General features: G+C 40.1%; 2 protein-coding genes across 4 annotated transcripts in view; both read right to left on the bottom strand.

Annotated features, from left to right (window-relative positions):
• Nucleotides 1–5,845: 5,845 nt before the first annotated feature.
• On the bottom strand, nt 5,846–6,397 carry LOC135093956 (uncharacterized). The gene has a single exon (XM_063993635.1). It carries the CDS (start codon nt 6,395–6,397, stop codon nt 5,846–5,848), a length of 552 nt encoding a protein of 183 aa, XP_063849705.1.
• A 3,792-nt stretch (nt 6,398–10,189) lies between these two features.
• Nucleotides 10,190–18,389, bottom strand: part of LOC135094101 (guanidinobutyrase-like) — a 21,297-nt gene continuing 13,097 nt past the window's right edge. Inside the window, exons 1-8 of one of the 3 annotated variants that reach the window (XM_063993899.1) lie at nt 18,257–18,344; nt 17,022–17,271; nt 16,623–16,809; nt 16,325–16,445; nt 15,886–16,086; nt 12,005–12,149; nt 11,728–11,822; nt 10,190–11,027 (exon numbers count right to left, since the gene is read on the bottom strand). In XM_063993899.1, coding sequence (XP_063849969.1) covers nt 10,926–11,027; nt 11,728–11,822; nt 12,005–12,149; nt 15,886–16,086; nt 16,325–16,445; nt 16,623–16,809; nt 17,022–17,271 — 1,101 coding nt within the window. In that variant the 5' untranslated portion in view covers nt 18,257–18,344 and the 3' untranslated portion in view covers nt 10,190–10,925. Of the gene's footprint in view, nt 11,028–11,727; nt 11,823–12,004; nt 12,150–15,885; nt 16,087–16,324; nt 16,446–16,622; nt 16,810–17,021; nt 17,272–18,256; nt 18,345–18,389 lie in introns of those variants that run through there. The other 2 variants (XM_063993901.1, XM_063993900.1) reach the window with 2 other exon arrangements.

Genomic DNA, 18,389 nt, shown 5'->3' on the forward strand with positions numbered 1-18,389 from the left:
ACCACACCCTCTTGATACTCAGTCCTTACCTATTTAATTATATAATTCTCTTTTTAATTTAATTTTCTTACAATGATGAGGGTCTTTCTCCTACAACAATCACTACAGTCTTATAATCTTAAAGAATCAACAGCCAAGAATGACAGATGCACCACAAAACTTGAAAACTGAGAACAAATATAATATCTTGACACTTGAAATCTCGAAACTAACCAGAACATTTCAGCATCGATTCATTCAAAACACATTCAAATCGGAGAGGAAAAAAAATCATGAAATTTGGGATGCGGCTTACCAAAAATTTACCTCGGCAGGGTGCCACACGGGCACAAGCCACAGCCAGTCCTTGACGTGCACACTTCACACCACCAACACCATTACTTCATACTTATGCTGTTTTGCTCACAATCCTTAACCTTTTCACTGCTACCTGCCTCTCAGTAATAGCCTTGGCTCAAAGAAAACATTGCCAACCTGTACACAAAACATTCTGTCCAAGTAATTTCTCAAGTAAAATAGATCATCATCCGTCACTCCTATAGGACATAAATTCTCAAGTAACAGCTCATTTACAGCAGCGTCAAACACTGCACCCAGATTTAACAGTACTAGGCCATCACACCGTCCACAGTAATAAAAAATAGAAACTTTGCACAGTGCCATCGCAGTGGAATATAATCGTCTGTAAGCAGACTGATCGTCAAGTAATGCATTGATTTTCTTATATGTATTCTCTTAACAGATCAAGTATTACAATTTCAAGAATTTTCTGCAGAAACGATGAGTTTGATACAGTTCTGTAAGAATTAAAATCCTAGTGGTTTAAATTTCCCTTCAGGATTAGCTTAACAATGGCTGATTTTTCATTTGATGGAAATGAACACTGTGATGCTTAGGTTTATAATATATATATATATATATATATATATATATATATATATATATATATATATATATATATATATATATATATATATATATATATATATATATATATATATATATATATATATATATATATATATATATATATATATATATATATATAATTGAAAAATCCTTATCATGCATCAAATAAAAAAAAATCGGCATAGGATCACTGTTAAAATAGGTTTAGTTTATCAAAACTAATGGACCTGAAACATGATAACCCACAAAAGGTAGTTTGGACAGTCTTCGGGATTCCTTGAAAGCTGTCAATTACTTTTTTTTATCTTTTTTTTTTTTTTTGTGAAAGAAAGCCAAAAATTCAATTGCGAATGGAATGTCTATATAGCCATTGCGAAGTGTTTTCCTCTTCATTATGTTAGATCATCAAATAGATAATAAAGTCTTTTCATTGGAGACCACCCCTAAAATTCTCCGTAAAATAAATACACTTTCATTTTTTTTTTTTTTTTTATCTTAGTTTACTTTTAGACTCATTATACTCTTGTGTCAGCTCATTGCGAAATTTATATGCCATTTTATCTCATTCGTCCTCCATTCAATTATAGTATTTTTAAGATCAGAATTAAACCACTGTGTGCCTTCTTTCACAACTACCTCCTGATTTACCATTGGACACATGTAATCATACACTAAGAGAGACAATTACAAAATTCAACCTTGTAACCTAGTCATTCTCCTCTATTTTTTTTCCTCACCATCTTGCTACCTAACCTCTGCCATTCTTTCTCTGTGTTCTCCCTTCGTTTCCACTGTTCCATTTCTTTTTTCCAAGATGAGTTTCCCTCTACACCAAGTATCTTTTTAACCCACCTGTCCTCGCCGAGTCCCTCTATCTTCTTAAGTAAATTAAGTTTTTCTTTCAGTACCCTTTCCCTGAATGTCCTCCAACCCATCTCGCCTCTGATTGCCTCTACTGCTGTACTATTTGGGACCCATAAACTCCACCTGCCTATAATGTTCTGTGGTCTTTCTAGCTTCATGAGATCTTCCTCCCGGTATTAAATAATTTCTGACCCATACAAAAAATAAGGCACTGCCATTCCTTTCCACAAGTTTCTATCTGTTTCATACTTGTTAATTGATCTATTCCCTCCATTAACTAGCATGCCTGTCATCCTCCTGGCCTTCCCTTCATTTATTTTCCTTTGTTTTCCCCCTCTACTCCTTCTTTATGAACTTCTAAATCAAATATTTATCTACTACTTCTAGCACACTGTTCCCCAGGACCCACTGGCTTCCTCCTCCATCACCGTACATTTCCTATCACTGTATTTAATGTCCCGCTCCCTTCTGTACTCCTCTGTTATTCTAAGTAACTCCTCCATGTCCCCTTTCTTCTTAGCAATTAACAGCCATCTGCATATGCTAGGCCTCCTAATTTATTGTCTCCAACCCTTGCTCTTTTCTCTGGTTTCCTAGTCCTTACTAACAATTTCCTCACCCCCACTCTCTCTCTCTCTCTCTCTCTCTCTCTCTCTCTCTCTCTCTCTCTCTCTCTCTCTCTCTCTCTCTCTCTGTGTGTGTGAAAGTAAAGGCAATCCTAAGGATTGTTGAATAGAATGAGAGATAATTTAGAATGAAAATGAAATTACGTATACGAGAGTGAGAAACGATGAAGCGAAAATTACATGAGAGAGAGAGAGAGAGAGAGAGAGAGAGAGAGAGAGAGAGAGAGAGAGAGAGAGAGAGAGAGAGTGGGGAGGGGGTGTCACTCCCTTGTCCCTTATCTCTGGCAGCTATGGGGGAGAGGGGGTGACAGAGAGAGAGGCTTGAGACAATACGAAAGAATAGGAAAGGAAAAAAAAGAGGAAGGGACAGGCGCCGGATGGGTGAGCAGCGGTTCGCACATCTGTTGAGATTATCTTGCGAGGTTTATTTTGTTAATCCGATTAAATTTTTACTAAAATTTCAGTGCCAGAACGAATGGCAAGTTCTTCTTGTTAGTTTTGGTTCGTTATTCCAATTGAATATTTATCAAAATTTCGGTGCGTTGCTGCAGTTGTGCGTTATAGCGACCGTGCGTTGTCCCGTATCATACTATGTGTATATATACAGGGTGTCCCGCGAGTTAAGGTACATACTTCGGAATATGATAGTTAAGTAATTCTGAGGCGGAAATACTCTATACCCATATGCTGTGTTTTGTTTTATTTTGCGAGAAATTAGCGCGTAAGTTGTGTGTTCCAGGAGCCTGGGTGGGCCGCCTCCTCCTTTCTTCCCTCCTCGGCTCGCTACGTACTCCAGTGGAGCCGTGTGATTAAGTGATATTTTTTTGTGTATAATTTTCGCAGTTAAAGCCTTACAGGAAACAATTAGCAAATGAAAGATAAAATTTTTGTATGTGTTAGGGAAGAAAATGTACAGATAACAGTTATGCAGTGGTTGGTAAGCACTACTTTTTAAACATACATGGTTAGCAACACATCCGATACCTTTGTTAGGCTATGGCAGGCTAAGCAAGATAACATTTAAGCAAGTTTCTTGTATGTTTCTTTTTTTTATGTATATTTATAAATAAGTAGATAAAATCAAGAGTTGTTAATAATTAGCATTTACTTTAGTATAATTGCCATTACCTTTAGTTTTAAGAAATAGCCATTGTTTATTTAAATATTTAAGTGTAAGGCATAAGCATATTTGGAAATCTGATTTTTGCAATTTTAGTCATAATGTGATTTATAAGTACCAATATTTAAAATTCTTAAGGTTTTGTGGTGTACAATATGTGTGATGGCATACAAATACTTCGTTGACTTGTCTGCAAGAATAACTAATGAACTATCTCTGCTCTGGTTTTAGTTAAGTCTAGTACACACACCTGAATAGTAATGAAATATAGTCATTATCAGCATCATTATAAAGAGATGATAGTGATGAAAAATTAAAAGATTGTGTAGGATACTATGTTTTCTTATGTATTGTTTTCTGTGCTGGATAAAACTAAGTTATGTGAACTAGTACACATTATTTGAAATATTACTATATAATCTCACAGACTGTGATACCTCTTTAGTTCTGGATGAAGCAGAAATCAAAGTTACAAGTATCCTGAGGTACGTTTTTTTCCTTTTTTTTTTTTTTTTTATTACCATTGTATTCTCTACCTCTTAACTCTCAAAGTATACAGAAGGCGGAATAAAGAAACACACAGCAGCTTCAACAGACACCACAATAAAACAGAACACTGATGGAGAGGTAATTACTGAAAAAAAGAAAAGAGAAAAAAAGACGTTGATGGCTATCTCTTGGCTGAAGAACTTGAAGCTCTGAAATTTTTTTTTTACCTTCAGTGTTAAACCTCATGGTTGAATACCTGGTAGAGAAGTCACTGCCACCTGGTACTAGATTGATTGCCACTGGTTGCTTGACTTACTGGAGGTGACGGTGGCAGGACAGATGATGGTGGCTCGTTGATTCTCCGATGAATACCGGTAACGTGGAGTTCGTGGATAGTCGTTTAGATCATGGGTGATTGTGCGAGTAAAGGCAACACAACAGACAGATGTGCTTTCTTGATTTAATGATGGACAGAGAGGTACACGTGTGATATCGAGACATATTACGATGGACGTGACGATACTTGAATCTCTTTCTCTGAAGACTGACTGACGACTTTCTGATGACTGACTGTTGACTCTGAACTGTCAGTCTCCGATCTGATCTCTAGCTACGCATACAGACTCTGTTTATGTGAAAGAAATGGATCGGGTTCGGGAATCTGAGATGAACGGACGGCCAATCAGGTGCCAGTAAATGGGGTGAAGGAACCAATGGCAGAGGTCCCTATTCTGACCAATGCTCTGCGAGGGAGACAAGAAAAGCAATGCAGGTGTTGTCCCTAAGGACTGGCAGGAATATATGGAAGGTGTGATATTCCCTTGAGAGGTAGAGAGGAAGGAGAAAAGGCTATAAAATAGATCAGTCTGGCCACATGAGGACAATGCATGTGGAATACTGGACAATTAAATATATGAGCGATAAATATATACACTAACAATTGTTATGACTGATGCAACTGATAAATTCGTGTGCGCCCCGTTGTTTGAATCTAATGATATGTTGATTTTGAATTTGTTATATCTTCCGAAAATTTGTTTATGAGGAAGCGTGTTGCGTGCAGCGAGATAAAGTGATGTAACACGAATGAAAGAAGTGAGGGAGAAGAAGAAGGAAGGAAGAGGGAGAGAGAACGAGAGTTCGAACGCCAGACTTTCTTTCCCCGATTAATTATCCTATTTCTGGTTGCTCAGTCAGTATGAATCTCACTTAGTTTACAGGTACACAGTTTACAGGTACAGTTTAGTCACCAGAATTCTCAGAAGAAAAGTGTTTTATTCATATTAGCCCGCGCTGAGAGAAAAGCTCCGGTTATGGCGATTGTGTAGCGGCTGTAGCCCACCACCCCATCCCCCCTCTCTTGTACACCCCCTCCCCGTACTGGCCGAGTGGTAGGGCGTTTGGCTCGTATTCCTATAATCCATCCCATGGTCAGTAGTGCTGGGCAGGATCCGACATTTTAGGATTCGTGGATCCGAGTACTTGAGCTTGCTGGATCCGTAGGATTCGGGTCCGGATCCGAGTACCTGCAGCGCGCAGGGAGACTAGTGAGGGATCCGCGCGGTACTCGGGTCCCGGCGGTACTCGGGTCCCGGCTGGTAATCGAATCCCAGGCCGCTCGCAGATCCCTGCCGGTACTCGTGTCCCAGCGGTAATTGAATCCTGGCTAGTAATCGGGTCCCAGGCCGCTCGCGGATCCCTGCCTGTACTCGGGTCCAAGCTCTCCTGTCAGTGCTTCGGTCCACGGCGGCTGGTTGCCTCACTCCACAGAGTTATCTCACCCTCGTATTTTACCTTCCAATGTGTTATCATTCTTCTTCTTCTTCCCAGCTTTTCCCTATTCGGGGTCGCCGTTGTGAATGAGCCTTCTCCACGTATTTCTATTGTTTGCCATCTCTGGATTTATATTCTTCTCCCCAAGATCTCCGTTTATGCAGTCAATCCATCTTCTTTTGGGCCGTCCTCTTCTTCTAACTCCCTCCACCTCCATTTCGATGATCTCCCTTCCTACGTGGTCTTCGCCAACTCTTCTTCTCAAGTGTCCATACCACCTCAACCTTGACTCCTGGATCTTCTTGGAGACTTCAACTACTTTCACCGTTCCTCTTATGTACTTATTCCTAATTCGGTCTGTTCTGTTGACTCCCACCATCCATCTCAACATCTTCATCTCTGCTACATCCATCTTCCTCTCTTCAATCTTCTTCAAAGGTGCTGCTTCTAGCCCATACATCAAAGCAGGTCTAACGACTGCTTTGTGGACTTTGCCCTTCACTCTTACTGGTACCCTTCTATCGCATATCACACCCGAAACTTGCCGCCAATTGTTCCAGCCACACTGAATCCGGAAGTTCACTTCTTTTTCCATTTCCCCTGTCTCGTCTACCATCGATCCCAAGTACTTAAATGTTTTCACTCTCTTCAACTTTTCACCATTCAGTCTAATTGTGGCCTGTTGATCGCCCCTTGTATCCGTCGTAAAATATTCAGTTTTGGACCTACTAATCCTCATTCCTCTGCTTTCCAAAACAACTCTCCATTCTTCTAATTTTCTTTCCAGCTGTCCTCTCCTTTCGGTCACTAAGACAATGTCATCAGCATATAATACACACCAGGGTGGTTCCTCTCTGACATTTTCCGTTATGACATCGAACACTATGTTGAATAATAGTGGGCTTAGTGCCGATCCTTGGTGTAAGCCGACTTTCACCTGAAAGCTATCCGTTGTGCCAACTGTACTCAATGTGTTATCATTATATTTCACAAATTTATTTTTGTTATGTATTGAATAATGAATATTAATTTGTTAGTTCTATAGTTAGTGATATTCTAGGTATACTTTGTTTAGAGTATGCAATGCACATTATTCATGTTACTATAGGACGAAGTATATATTAGTACAAGTGTGGCTATCACGAATTATAAGGGTTAAGGTCATGGATAAGGCGTCTAAAACCTTTGTCTTCTACGACTGACAGTGGCTGCAAATCTTCCACAATCATTCTAACAACTAGATTTTCTCTTTCCCTCTTTTTATTCGAGTCACTTCCGTATGGTGTTGCTTTGGTAATAGTGTCAAAGTTGGTTGTACACTCATCTTAGTCTGTTTTGGTAAATCGTGTCCTGCATCATTTTCCTCCTTCAGCTCGGCACATTCAAGGGGATGTCTGGTGCGGAGGTGTTTGATGAGATTGGAAGTCGTACTTCTACAGTAATTTATCTTTGCAGGTCAAACAGACAACCACATCCTCGTCTGTTTGTTGCATGTAGCTCCATATTGGTGCACATTTGGTCCGCTTGGCTGCCATTGTCCAAATAAGAGGTATAATTTAATTGAAAAGTAAATTTGTGGTCAATAATGCTGACGATTTATTGATTCAAATGACACAAAGTACTTTCTTAAGTTTTCATGAAAGACTGTTAGATTTTAAACGAATATTTATTCGCAGTTTGGTAGAGAAGGAATCAAGGTATATCACAGATGTATTTATTTTAGAGTATTCATGGAATTTTCACGTAGAGGTAACTACTATGCCAACTGTCGCGGGTTCGCTAGATGATGTGTCTCCAGCTACTGGCGCGAGTATCGTATCGTATCTTAGGGGAGATAGACAGTTTGGGGGAAGGAAGAGTTTGTTAGTTGGGTGGGATGGAAGGAAGGAGGGGATAATATTTGGAAGAAAGGAAGGCGCGAGCGGATATTGTTTAGATTTACCACTCCATGGAGTGGCCTTTACTGTCTCAAGGACGGTCCGGAAGCGCGAGCTTTGCTTTGATATAGAAAGACGGTGAATAATAAAGGATTTGGACAGAAAGAAGAAAAGTAGGTAGAAAATGAAGGAAAGTAGAAGAGAAAAAAGATTGTGGGTAGACCACAATGCTTAAAATGAAGCGCGAGCTTGTTTATTTGTAGAAAGATTGAGAATATTGAAGAGTTTGGACAGAAGAAGTAAAAGAAAGGAAATTGAAGGAAAGTAGTAGATTAAAGATTGTGGGCAGACCACGTTGCTATTTTGTGTAGCGCGAGCAGTTTATCAGTTTAACAGTTTATTCAAGAAAGCCATATTACAAAGGACCAGGTGGGGGCTACAAATGAAGAGGGGGCAATTACAACATAGAAAGAATAGGAATACAGAAGAGGGTACAAGACAGTTTCCGGGCAATCCGGGTCGCTATTTTTGTAGGTTATACTTTGGATCATCAATATGGTAAGTTTATGTACAGAAGTACCTCGGGAGAATAGGAAAATTCACAACATAATGTGTCTTAGCCTAATGTGGGTTTTTTTTTTTTTTTTTTGATGGAAGGGAAATCTTTATTGTTACATTTTTATAAAATTCCTATACAATTTACATATTTCAGTTTATAGTACAGACAATTTTAATAAGATAATTTTCCAAAGGGTAAGGGGGGGATATTTTCTTCTTGACATAGTTAATCTCACTTGTTATTGATACAAGTTATAGGTGGTGTTCCGTCATGTATAGTGGGGTTCGGGGTCACCTTCCTAGAGTTTCTTCAGACTGCGAGGGAACCAGGAGTGGCTCTGATCCGGGGCGTTTCCATGGAGTTCCTCTACAGTTTGATATTGGGGGCCTCTCTCGTTCCTCAACGTCTCTGACACTTGGGAGGCCATTTGGTGGAGGCGGACGTTGATTGCAGGGATATTCGCATCGCGATGGAGGGTCTCATTTGCAGTGAAGGAGTCCCAGCGAACGTTGTAGGAGAATCTGAGGGCTGCGTTTTGGATCTTCTGGAGCCGGCTAATGGACCTCCTGCTCAGTGCGTGAGTGGGGATTGGTGGGTATGTAATGATGGGGATCACCAGGGTCTTTATGAGGTGCAGTTTTGTGGCTGTGGAGAGGTCCCGGAACCTGTAGAGTGGCTCGTCTTGCTTTGGCCTGGGCCACCTTCGCCGTGATGTGTTGCATATAGCCACTCTTGGAGAGGCAGAGATCGAGGATGGACCCCTGTCGTTGGAACAACACCGGGTCCTCCTCTACCAGGAGAGGTAAGGGATTCCGGGATGCCACTGTGATTATGGTGAACTTCCCAGAGCGGGAAGATGCGGAGATGCGCAGTAGTACATGTACTCTTTGTCAGCTAAGCTACGACGTCACATATGCCCAGCCAATCAGCGTTCGTAAAAAAAAAAGACGCGATGGCAATACTAAATTTCTGCTATACGTCGCTAACCAAGATATTTTTCATACGTATGACTAAACTGTTTTATACTCATCAATGGTAATATCGAGTTCATTATAAATACGATGGTCAGTACAAATAACGTTCATATTGAATATCGAAGCTAAAGGGGAAAAAATCCTGAGTAACTGTATGAGTATTCGTCTCATGAGTATTCGTGTCAGTGGATTCGAGTACCAACGTCGGTAATCGGATCCGTCAGCTCTCCTCGGATCGCTGGGATTCGAGTCCAGGTACTCGGATCCCGCCCAGCCCTAATGGTCAGTCATACTCCAGCCACCACACTAGAGGGACGTACGGTCAAAGGGTAGACAGTTTTGTTCAAAGGAGACTGAGAAGGAATTACTGCTAGATGGGCCAGTTGCTTTAATTAAGGGGATAAGTAAGTAATTACACCCCGGCCTATGTAAGTAGCATATGGGTCTCCATAGTAGTCTGCCAGGAAGTGTAGTTAATTATAATGCATTCCAATTACAGGGACGTGACGACTCCTTGGCTGCGTGTGTATGCGGGCTGAGTTCTTGTACAGTGAGAGGTGAATTACCCTCCTGTTCGTGTGTGGGCACTTGTCTGTATTCGTATTGTGTTAAATGTTACTGTGATCAGAGGATGGGAGCGTCCTCAACGCCGTTTTTGACGCAAACAATTCTTTTGAGTTGTCTACCTGTAATTTCTCTCTTTTTTTAAAGAGGGAGGAATATTGTATTACCGGGCAGGAAAAGTGTTATAATACCCACTGGAAGTGGGCGGTCCGTTACGAGGGCGATATTCCCCTGGGATATTATATCTCGACCGTATATGTTGTTGACTTTCGTTGTGATTGTCTCTCCTAAACAACGTGGTTGCCGACTCATTCTCAGCTGTGGGAGTTAATCGATGTGTTTCCCTTTTCTGTGGGTGGTTAAAACAAACCGACGACCTCATTTGTGTAATCTGGTGTTACAACTTTTGGTAAGAAGGGTGCATGAAACAAAAGTGGACCTAGTAACCTATATTAAGCACTGCACCCAGTCACGTAGGTGACTTGGGAGACCTAGTCCATTTGAGGCAACTGAGGGAAGGGCAGAAATTTATGATCATAACAACACTCATTTACAATCATTCGATATAATTGCTTCATTTTTTACAAATTCCTTCACTTTCAAGACTTTTTTTTCCTTCCTTCACATTACTAGCATTTTTCCAAAATATATAAATTAATAAAACTTTTATAATAAATTTTTCTTCAAACTTTCTGATTAGCACCTGTCTCACTCACAGGTCTCATTTAATTTTCTGTATCATATTTTCTCCATATCATTTATTTATATCCTCCTGATTTGCTAGATGCTATAACACACCATTCGTTGCTCCATTTTCTCAATGACCTCTTAATTTCACCATTCACAGGCTGGTGTGGCATGAGCCATGTAGTGTACGCTGTGCTGCTTTATGAATGAGTTCCCTCACTTACTTTCCTCTTAGGAATAAGACAAACATGCAGCAAAGCGAAGAGAATCGACACCCAAGTGGATACAAGTTTATTTCAAACAGGAAAGGACATTTCAGTCCTAACTAAGCTGCTTGATTTAATAATAGTAGTAGAAATAGCTACAGTATTAAATAAAAAAAAGTACCATGGCTACGTTATTATGAAATATGGTATCTAATGAAATGCCGAAAGGATAAGACAGCAAAAGAAAACACAATATAAGATTGCAAGGAACACAAGGTCATTCACAGTGTCGAGGTCCAGGCAGTACGCACAGCATCTCAAAGAGGAGGTGGGCGCCGGTTCCTGCTGTCATCCCTGCCACGTCGTAAGGTGGAGACACCTGTAAGCATTAAGATTTAAACTTAGGCTTCTTTTTAGTGTCTGTAATGTGCCGTGGTTGGTTGGGACTACCTTCTGCCATGTTTGAAATTGTACGGACATGACTGTTGAATTTAATGCCAATCGACAATCGTTGATTTAATTGTATAAATAGATATGCTTCATGTTTAGAACATATTATCTTGTAAACACTGAACTCCCTGTTTGTCTATGTATTTCCTCCTTCCTATGACTTGAACTCTTTCAAGAGAGGTTTCAAGACATCCTGCAATTTGTGATGATTCTTCTTGAACTTTGGGAAGTGGCCCCTCTCTCTCTCTCTCTCTCTCTCTCTCTCTCTCTCTCTCTCTCTCTCTCTCTCTCTCTCTCTCTCTCTCTCTGTTGCCCCACTTACATGAAAAAGAAAAAAAAATCAACAGGATACTTACGAAATACAAGAGTACCGGACATAATCAGAACAATTTCGTACACTTAGCAGTAATTATATATATATATATATATATATATATATATATATATATATATATATATATATATATATATATATATATATATATATATATATATATATATATATATATATATATATATATATATATATATATATATATATATATATATATATATATATCGTTTATGTTAAAGCAACGTTTATGATAAATAAGCAATAAAAAAAATGCTCACTATGCTCATTGACTCACCTCCACCAAGTCACAGCCGACAAGATTCAAGCCGCGGCACCCACGGACAATCTCAAGAGCCTGGATGCTAGTGAGGCCTCCTACTTCAGGCGTCCCTGGTGGAGGAGGTTGTGGAGGTTAGTGGATTGTTCAGTCGTGTCACTTGTAGAGTGTGGATTCAAAGTGCACAGAGAAAATATTTGGATCTTGTTCTCCCTGCAACCTCTCTCTCTCTCTCTCTCTCTCTCTCTCTCTCTCTCTCTCTCTCTCTCTCTCTCTCTCTCTCTCTCTCTCTCACCAGTGCCGGGACAATAGCAGGGGTCGATAGCATCGATATCAAAGGAGAGGTAGACGGGTCCTTCTCCCATCTGTTCCCGCACCTCAGCCATCAGGGGCTCCAAAGACTTGTACCAGCACTCCTGCGCTCCCACCACCCGGAATCCCTGCATTGATTATGGTTCATTAGCATACTATGACCTGTTCCCTCAGACTCGCGTATTGATTACATAATTCATCTAAGCTTGAAATAATGTTAAATGTTTTATTCATGAATGATATTAGGGTATTTGTTGCTTGAACTGATGCATGCTACGAGTAAGCGTATCTCAATGTTTTGATAAAATCACGCATTCGGACCGTGCCGTGTTCCGTTTTCTTTAGTTGAGAGAGAGTTAATCGGAGAGTATCCGACGGCCTATGTAGTTTTGCGTACTCGTGTGACATGTGGATCAGTTGGTGGGGATCGTGCGGCATTGGGCACGCTGCAGGCTGGGCACTGGACTTGTCTGACCTTGTGGTGGTGATTATACATCTGGTGAGTATTTGTGATCTTATGACTGGTTATATTCGTGCTATGTGAAGACGATGTATTGAAGCGAGTTCACTAGGAAATTCTTGTTGCCTTGTTAGTAGCTTAGGTTTTCATGAATATTTGCTAATATGTACAAGTATGACTGGTGCTTTCAAAAGTATGGAACGTGCAGGTGGATGAGCGGCAGCATGGCGTAACACTTGGCTATGAAAGGGCATGCCATACCTGGGTATGTCAAGTACTGAGGTATTTTGGTTGAGATGTTTACTGATAATGAGCAAATAGGTGACATAAAATACATGTGATGTGACCTGCCAGCACTACGCAACAGGCTATCACGCAGCTCACAAATACGTGAGGGCCTGACCTAGCACACCAGTACCGAGGGACAGTGCCAGTATTCATAGTGAGGATGAAGTTGATGAAAATGTTGTGCATGTTGTGCATGTTGTTAAGGAGGAGGGAGATAGTAGTGTACCCGCTTGGAGAGTTACCCACACTAATTGTAGCCTGACGCTTAAAGTACTAATACCTAGATTCAAAAAATGTTAATTTAATTAAAAGTGATAATACGCCTGCACCGCGAATCATTAATATGCATGGGTACAGATGTGGCTGGAAACATGTTCATACTATTGAGATATCATTAATCGAGACGAAGACTGTCGTTCACCAAGCCTCCACACGTGTGTAGCAATGGAGCTCCACAAAGCTCATTGATGGTGGTAGTTGCTAATTTTGGGCATGACAATACCTGCAGAAGTTGCCTTTTTCAGTGTGAATATGCACCCTTTCACACAAAGCCACCGGTGACCGCCAATAGTTAGCTTCCATAGTTTGCAAAAGAGCCTTTCATATGAGGCCACCCACCGCGGTGTCACAGGTAGGTAACCACCGCCAACAGTGGCGCGCTGTTATTTTTTGCTTGCAGTTACCCGACCCTTTCACACTGGGGTAACATGTAGCGTCGTGTGAAAGGGACCTATGAGGATCAGCTTTTGGGGCACCGGCAGCCACTAGTAGATCAATTTTAGAGTAGAATAACTTTTTGAAATGACTTCTGATTTCTAATGTAGCTACCCTGTCTGCTGTTGGCTCTAATTACCGTGGTTGTTGTGGGTAGAACTTTTCTCTCAGAATGTATGGCCTAGAATCTCCAGATACTGTAGTATGCTGGGGACGCATATTGTCGTCTACTGGTATGTGTTTTAGGAAGAGCCTATTGAGGTAAGACTCGAGTTGATGACTATTATAACTGTGAAGAAAAAATGTTAGGTTATTGTGATTTATAAGTGCATTTATTAAGTTTTTCTAGCCGTACGATTTCATTGACTATTGTCATTGAAGTACAGTGGAACTTCGGTTCTCGAACTTAATTCGTTCCCCGGTCCCGTTCGAAATCCGAAATGTTCGAAAACCGAAAATATTTAATCCATAGGAATCACAATGAAATGTATTAATCCGTCCCCAGACACCAGTCTACACTTAGTGGCTTATGACAGGCTCCCACAGCCAAGATGGCTGCTTCACAATATTTCCAGCTCACAAATCATTTATCTAGAAAGGATGTATTGAATGTACTTAGTGACACAGAAGTCATCAGAAGATACTGTTTAGACCGATCCAGTGAGGGAAGCCTTACAGAGAGGAGTAACCCACTTACCACCAGAGTGAAAGTGATCATAACACTTAGACATCTTGGTGCTGGGAAAAGCTACTTGGAAACTGCAGTTGTGCAGTATTGATGGCGTTGAGGGTCATCGAGATTACTCCTGAGCGCATAAAACTGTTTGCTTACATCGAGACTTTTCAACAGTATCACATTTACCTTATTTCAAAGATTGAATTACTGTCTTACACTCTGTCTCTCCTCCAGATATATAAAGGCGAAGGAGATATTTATAGAATCTATAAATTAGTAGTAAATGGTAGGTTTTGCTGTCTTTTAATATTTGAAATCAAATAACTTTGTTCTAAAACCGAATCATGGTACTAAAACCGAAGCAGTAACGAGTTCAGAATTTTGTTCCACTGTATTGATTTATTGTAGATTGATATTTGTGTACTGTTCAAGTTCTTAGACCTACTTTTGGGTCATTGAGTCATTAAATTCGTAGTAACATTTATTATTCTGCTAACTTTTTTTTTTTTTTTTAGAATTTTGTGCTTAGTAAATTTTACTCTATAACGTGTTAGTGATTGAGATTTTATTTTGAACAATGGAATTCTAAACACTGCGTTTTTTTTTATTTGTTATTTTATATAAAATCAGAAAATCGACTTGAAGCATCCCACTAACAGGCACACGAGCTTTCTCCTTCGTTTATGAAGAAATCATTACCAGTTATAATGACAAGTAAAAAAAAAAAAAAAAACAGCCGACTTGCGTGTCCTTAGGGTGAACTTGTCAATGTGAAACTAGTACATAAGCATTTATTAAGGAAGGAATGTTGACTTTGTCCTATACTTATGATGTTTGTGCAGGTTATATTGTGTTGGCATTCTGTAATGTTGAGTGCATCTATTCCGTCATGTTTGTGTAGAAGTGATCAGAAAGTTCAAATTGGAGCGTACCATGGTATACGTTAATTTTTGTTGTTCTTTATAGTTATTTCATGAGATTTATTTAACAACCATCTCTTAAGTTGTGGTTCAGTTGATGTGTTGTTGTGTGGTTTGTAACCAGTTGATGTTGATGTCTGTCTCTAAGCTGAATTATGTAAATGATGAAAACAACACTGTCCAATCGTTTTTCTGATTACAATGCAGTAAAGATGACTAAATTACTGGCCATGAGCTTTGTGTGACCTGCAATTTTCAACTGAACTCTCTGCGAGATCATAATAAATATACACTGGAATATTATTCATCAAAATGTCTTAATTTATGTGTATAGGCTAAGGCAGTAAATATAACTGCAAATAATTATTTTAATGATCAATCTACACATTTCTTCGCATTTATATTCAAGAAATTCTAAATGTAACCAAAATGAACCATAAAGGAACTGAACAAATATAAATAAAGAAAAACATTCATGTGAAAATTATTCCCCAAACCTCAAATTATTCTTATTCCAGGAATTAAAACACCTTTTGGCACTTTAGTATTCAAGAAATTATGATTTTTGAAGAAGCTAGACGAAAAATGCCAAACGAGAAATTCGTATGAAAACTTCCCTTTAGCTAGCTAACTTCATTCTTATGCTAACAGAGAACGCAGTATTTTTTTATTTTTTATTTCGCATGCCTGTCTGTATTCAAGATTTTTTTTTTTTTTCATCGGAACCAAAAAGACTCTTTAAAAATCTTGGCAACACATTCACGAAGGCAGAACTATTTCTAAGCCAAACATTCATCCATACTCACCAAACTCCTGCCGATGTTACAGTCGTCTGAGGAGTATCCGGTGCCTCTCAGGCCAATCTGAATGACACGGGAACAGTCTAACAGGCCCTCATCGTAAGCTCGCTTGAAGGGCGTCCCATGTCCTATCGGGCTACCCAACACCTCATCCTGCAGGTCTGGGTGAGCGTCCACGTGGATAAGTCCTACTGGTCCATATTTGTCCTGAAGGCATAAGAGAGAGAGAGAGAGAGAGAGAGAGAGAGAGAGAGAGAGAGAGAGAGAGAGAGAGAGAGAGAGAGAGAGAGAGAGAGAGAGAGAGAGAGAGAGAGAGCACAACAAAATACGTCTTACATATACTCGTATATCCAGGTTATCATTATCATATCAAAAGAGTAAAATTCAATCACATCCAGCATCCTTTTTCCCAGGAGGTATTCAGGAGGAGACCTCCCTCCCACACCTTCATCGCCTGCAAGATTGGGTATGAGATGGTGTGGTCGCCGCCCATGGTGAGAGGGATGCATTTCTTACTGATGATGCTTTGATACTGCTCCCGGATGTTACGGCACGCTTCTGGCAGACTGGCAGGAAGAGAGGAATGGAGGAATGTGACTACTACTACTTATACTACTACTACTACTACTATAACTACTACTGCTGCTACTACTACTACTACTACTACTACTACTACTACTACTACTACTACTACTACTACTACTACTACTGCTACATGTATTCAAACAGGTTTTACTACTCACTTGTACAGATTGATGAAGACGTCTCCGATATCGGCCACATTATGTGTAAGGAACGGGTTTACGCCAGTACCTTGGTTCACGGGTCTCTGCGGGGACTCGCAGCGTAGATAGCGAGGACCAAATCGAGTCCCGGACCTGTTGCTACATCCTATGTCCAATGGTACACCCACGAAGCAGGCGTCCAAACCTGAGGATTAGACGTACCATGGAGCAGCAAGTTTCGCATATTTCGAGTATTCTTGTCCGTGTTCTAATCTTTTGTTTCCCGTTTTGATACACATGCCAAGACAAATTCTGGAAAGCATTCTGGAAGAATTCTGATTACCATCCCGTGTAAAATATTCGCTGAAAAGAAATGAAATACTTGTAAGCTCAACTGCTCCCGTGGCATTACCGTACCTTCGGTGTCTTTCTGAATAGGGAGGCGCATAAAGGATGGAATGCCTCCGGGACGGGGCATCTGATTGGCTACGACCGGCTGGTTTAATTTTTTATCGTTCTTCGGTGACGTGGTGTGAAGTTGGCGAGCGTCCTGCGTGCCGGTGGTCAGTAAAGGGTTGCTTTGTTGATCCGCCACATGGTGGCCAGACGAGGCAGACCTGAACCCACGCCTGTGGCACCACACACTAACTCTTCTGACACCAAGCATCTGTTGAAAGGTAATACAAGCCTACAGATCTATGATACTGTAAATCTAGTCCATTTTTTTACACTGTTATTTTACAGACCACACTGTTGGCGGAACAAAAAAATGTTTGAAGGGGTTAATGCATATTAAAGCGTCACAGCTCGGAACCGATGTACAGTATTTTCCTTGTGCAGAAAAAAAGTTAAACATAGCCCCATCTTTGTTCAGAGAGAGCGGGTCTGATTAGTGAACATGAACAGTATGGCGCCCATTGGGTCTGTAGAAGGTGGCGGGTAGAGATAGTGGGAGCATGTTGCGTGACACACTTTGATGAATATTATTGTCCGCTCAAAAGCGTGTAATGGAAAAGTTTCGTTTGAGCAAAGGGACAATTGGTGAATTGCATCATTAGTCGCCATGTTGCTTTTTTTGACGACGAATCAGAGGTTATGGGATGCAATTTGTATGAAGCCGCTTAAAACATTTAGCATTTCCCCTACTTAATAAGCAAGTCTTTCTGATGACAAATAACAACGTTCACTATATTTTCTTTTTAATTAATAACGTAAGACCTGCTGCGGCTGCCTCCTAAAAACGATTACTTTTAGAAACGTGATCATATCACAATCACAATATGAACCAGGATGCGGCAAGTCATTCAGTGCTGCGCTTTATCATCATATCTGTTCGTGACAAAGCACAGGAAAGCCATAATCAAGTATCCCAAAGTACAACCACTCTGGAGCCACGAGAAGAGGTTTGGTAGGGTATGTTTTATGAAGTGCTAGATGAGTGGCAAACATGGGCTGTGAATATGTTTTTTTCTTTTTTTTCTCAGAATATATATATATATATATATATATATATATATATATATATATATATATATATATATATATATATATATATATATATGCAGTGACTCATAGTGTGCGTAATGCACGCTTGTGATTATGTTTGTAATAAAAAAAATTGTCATGTAAAAGGTAAATCACAGTGTACGTACCTTACCGGTAAGCAGCAGCGATGAGAGTGAAACTTCAGGCAATGAAGACCACCTCACGAACTCCGCCGTTAGTGGTGTACCATCAAGGTCAAATGATAAGGAAGTCGTAAGAGTATTGCACTGAACCAAGCAA

This window comes from Scylla paramamosain, chromosome 44 (genome assembly GCF_035594125.1).
Source record: "Scylla paramamosain isolate STU-SP2022 chromosome 44, ASM3559412v1, whole genome shotgun sequence".
Lineage (NCBI taxonomy): Eukaryota > Metazoa > Arthropoda > Malacostraca > Decapoda > Portunidae > Scylla > Scylla paramamosain.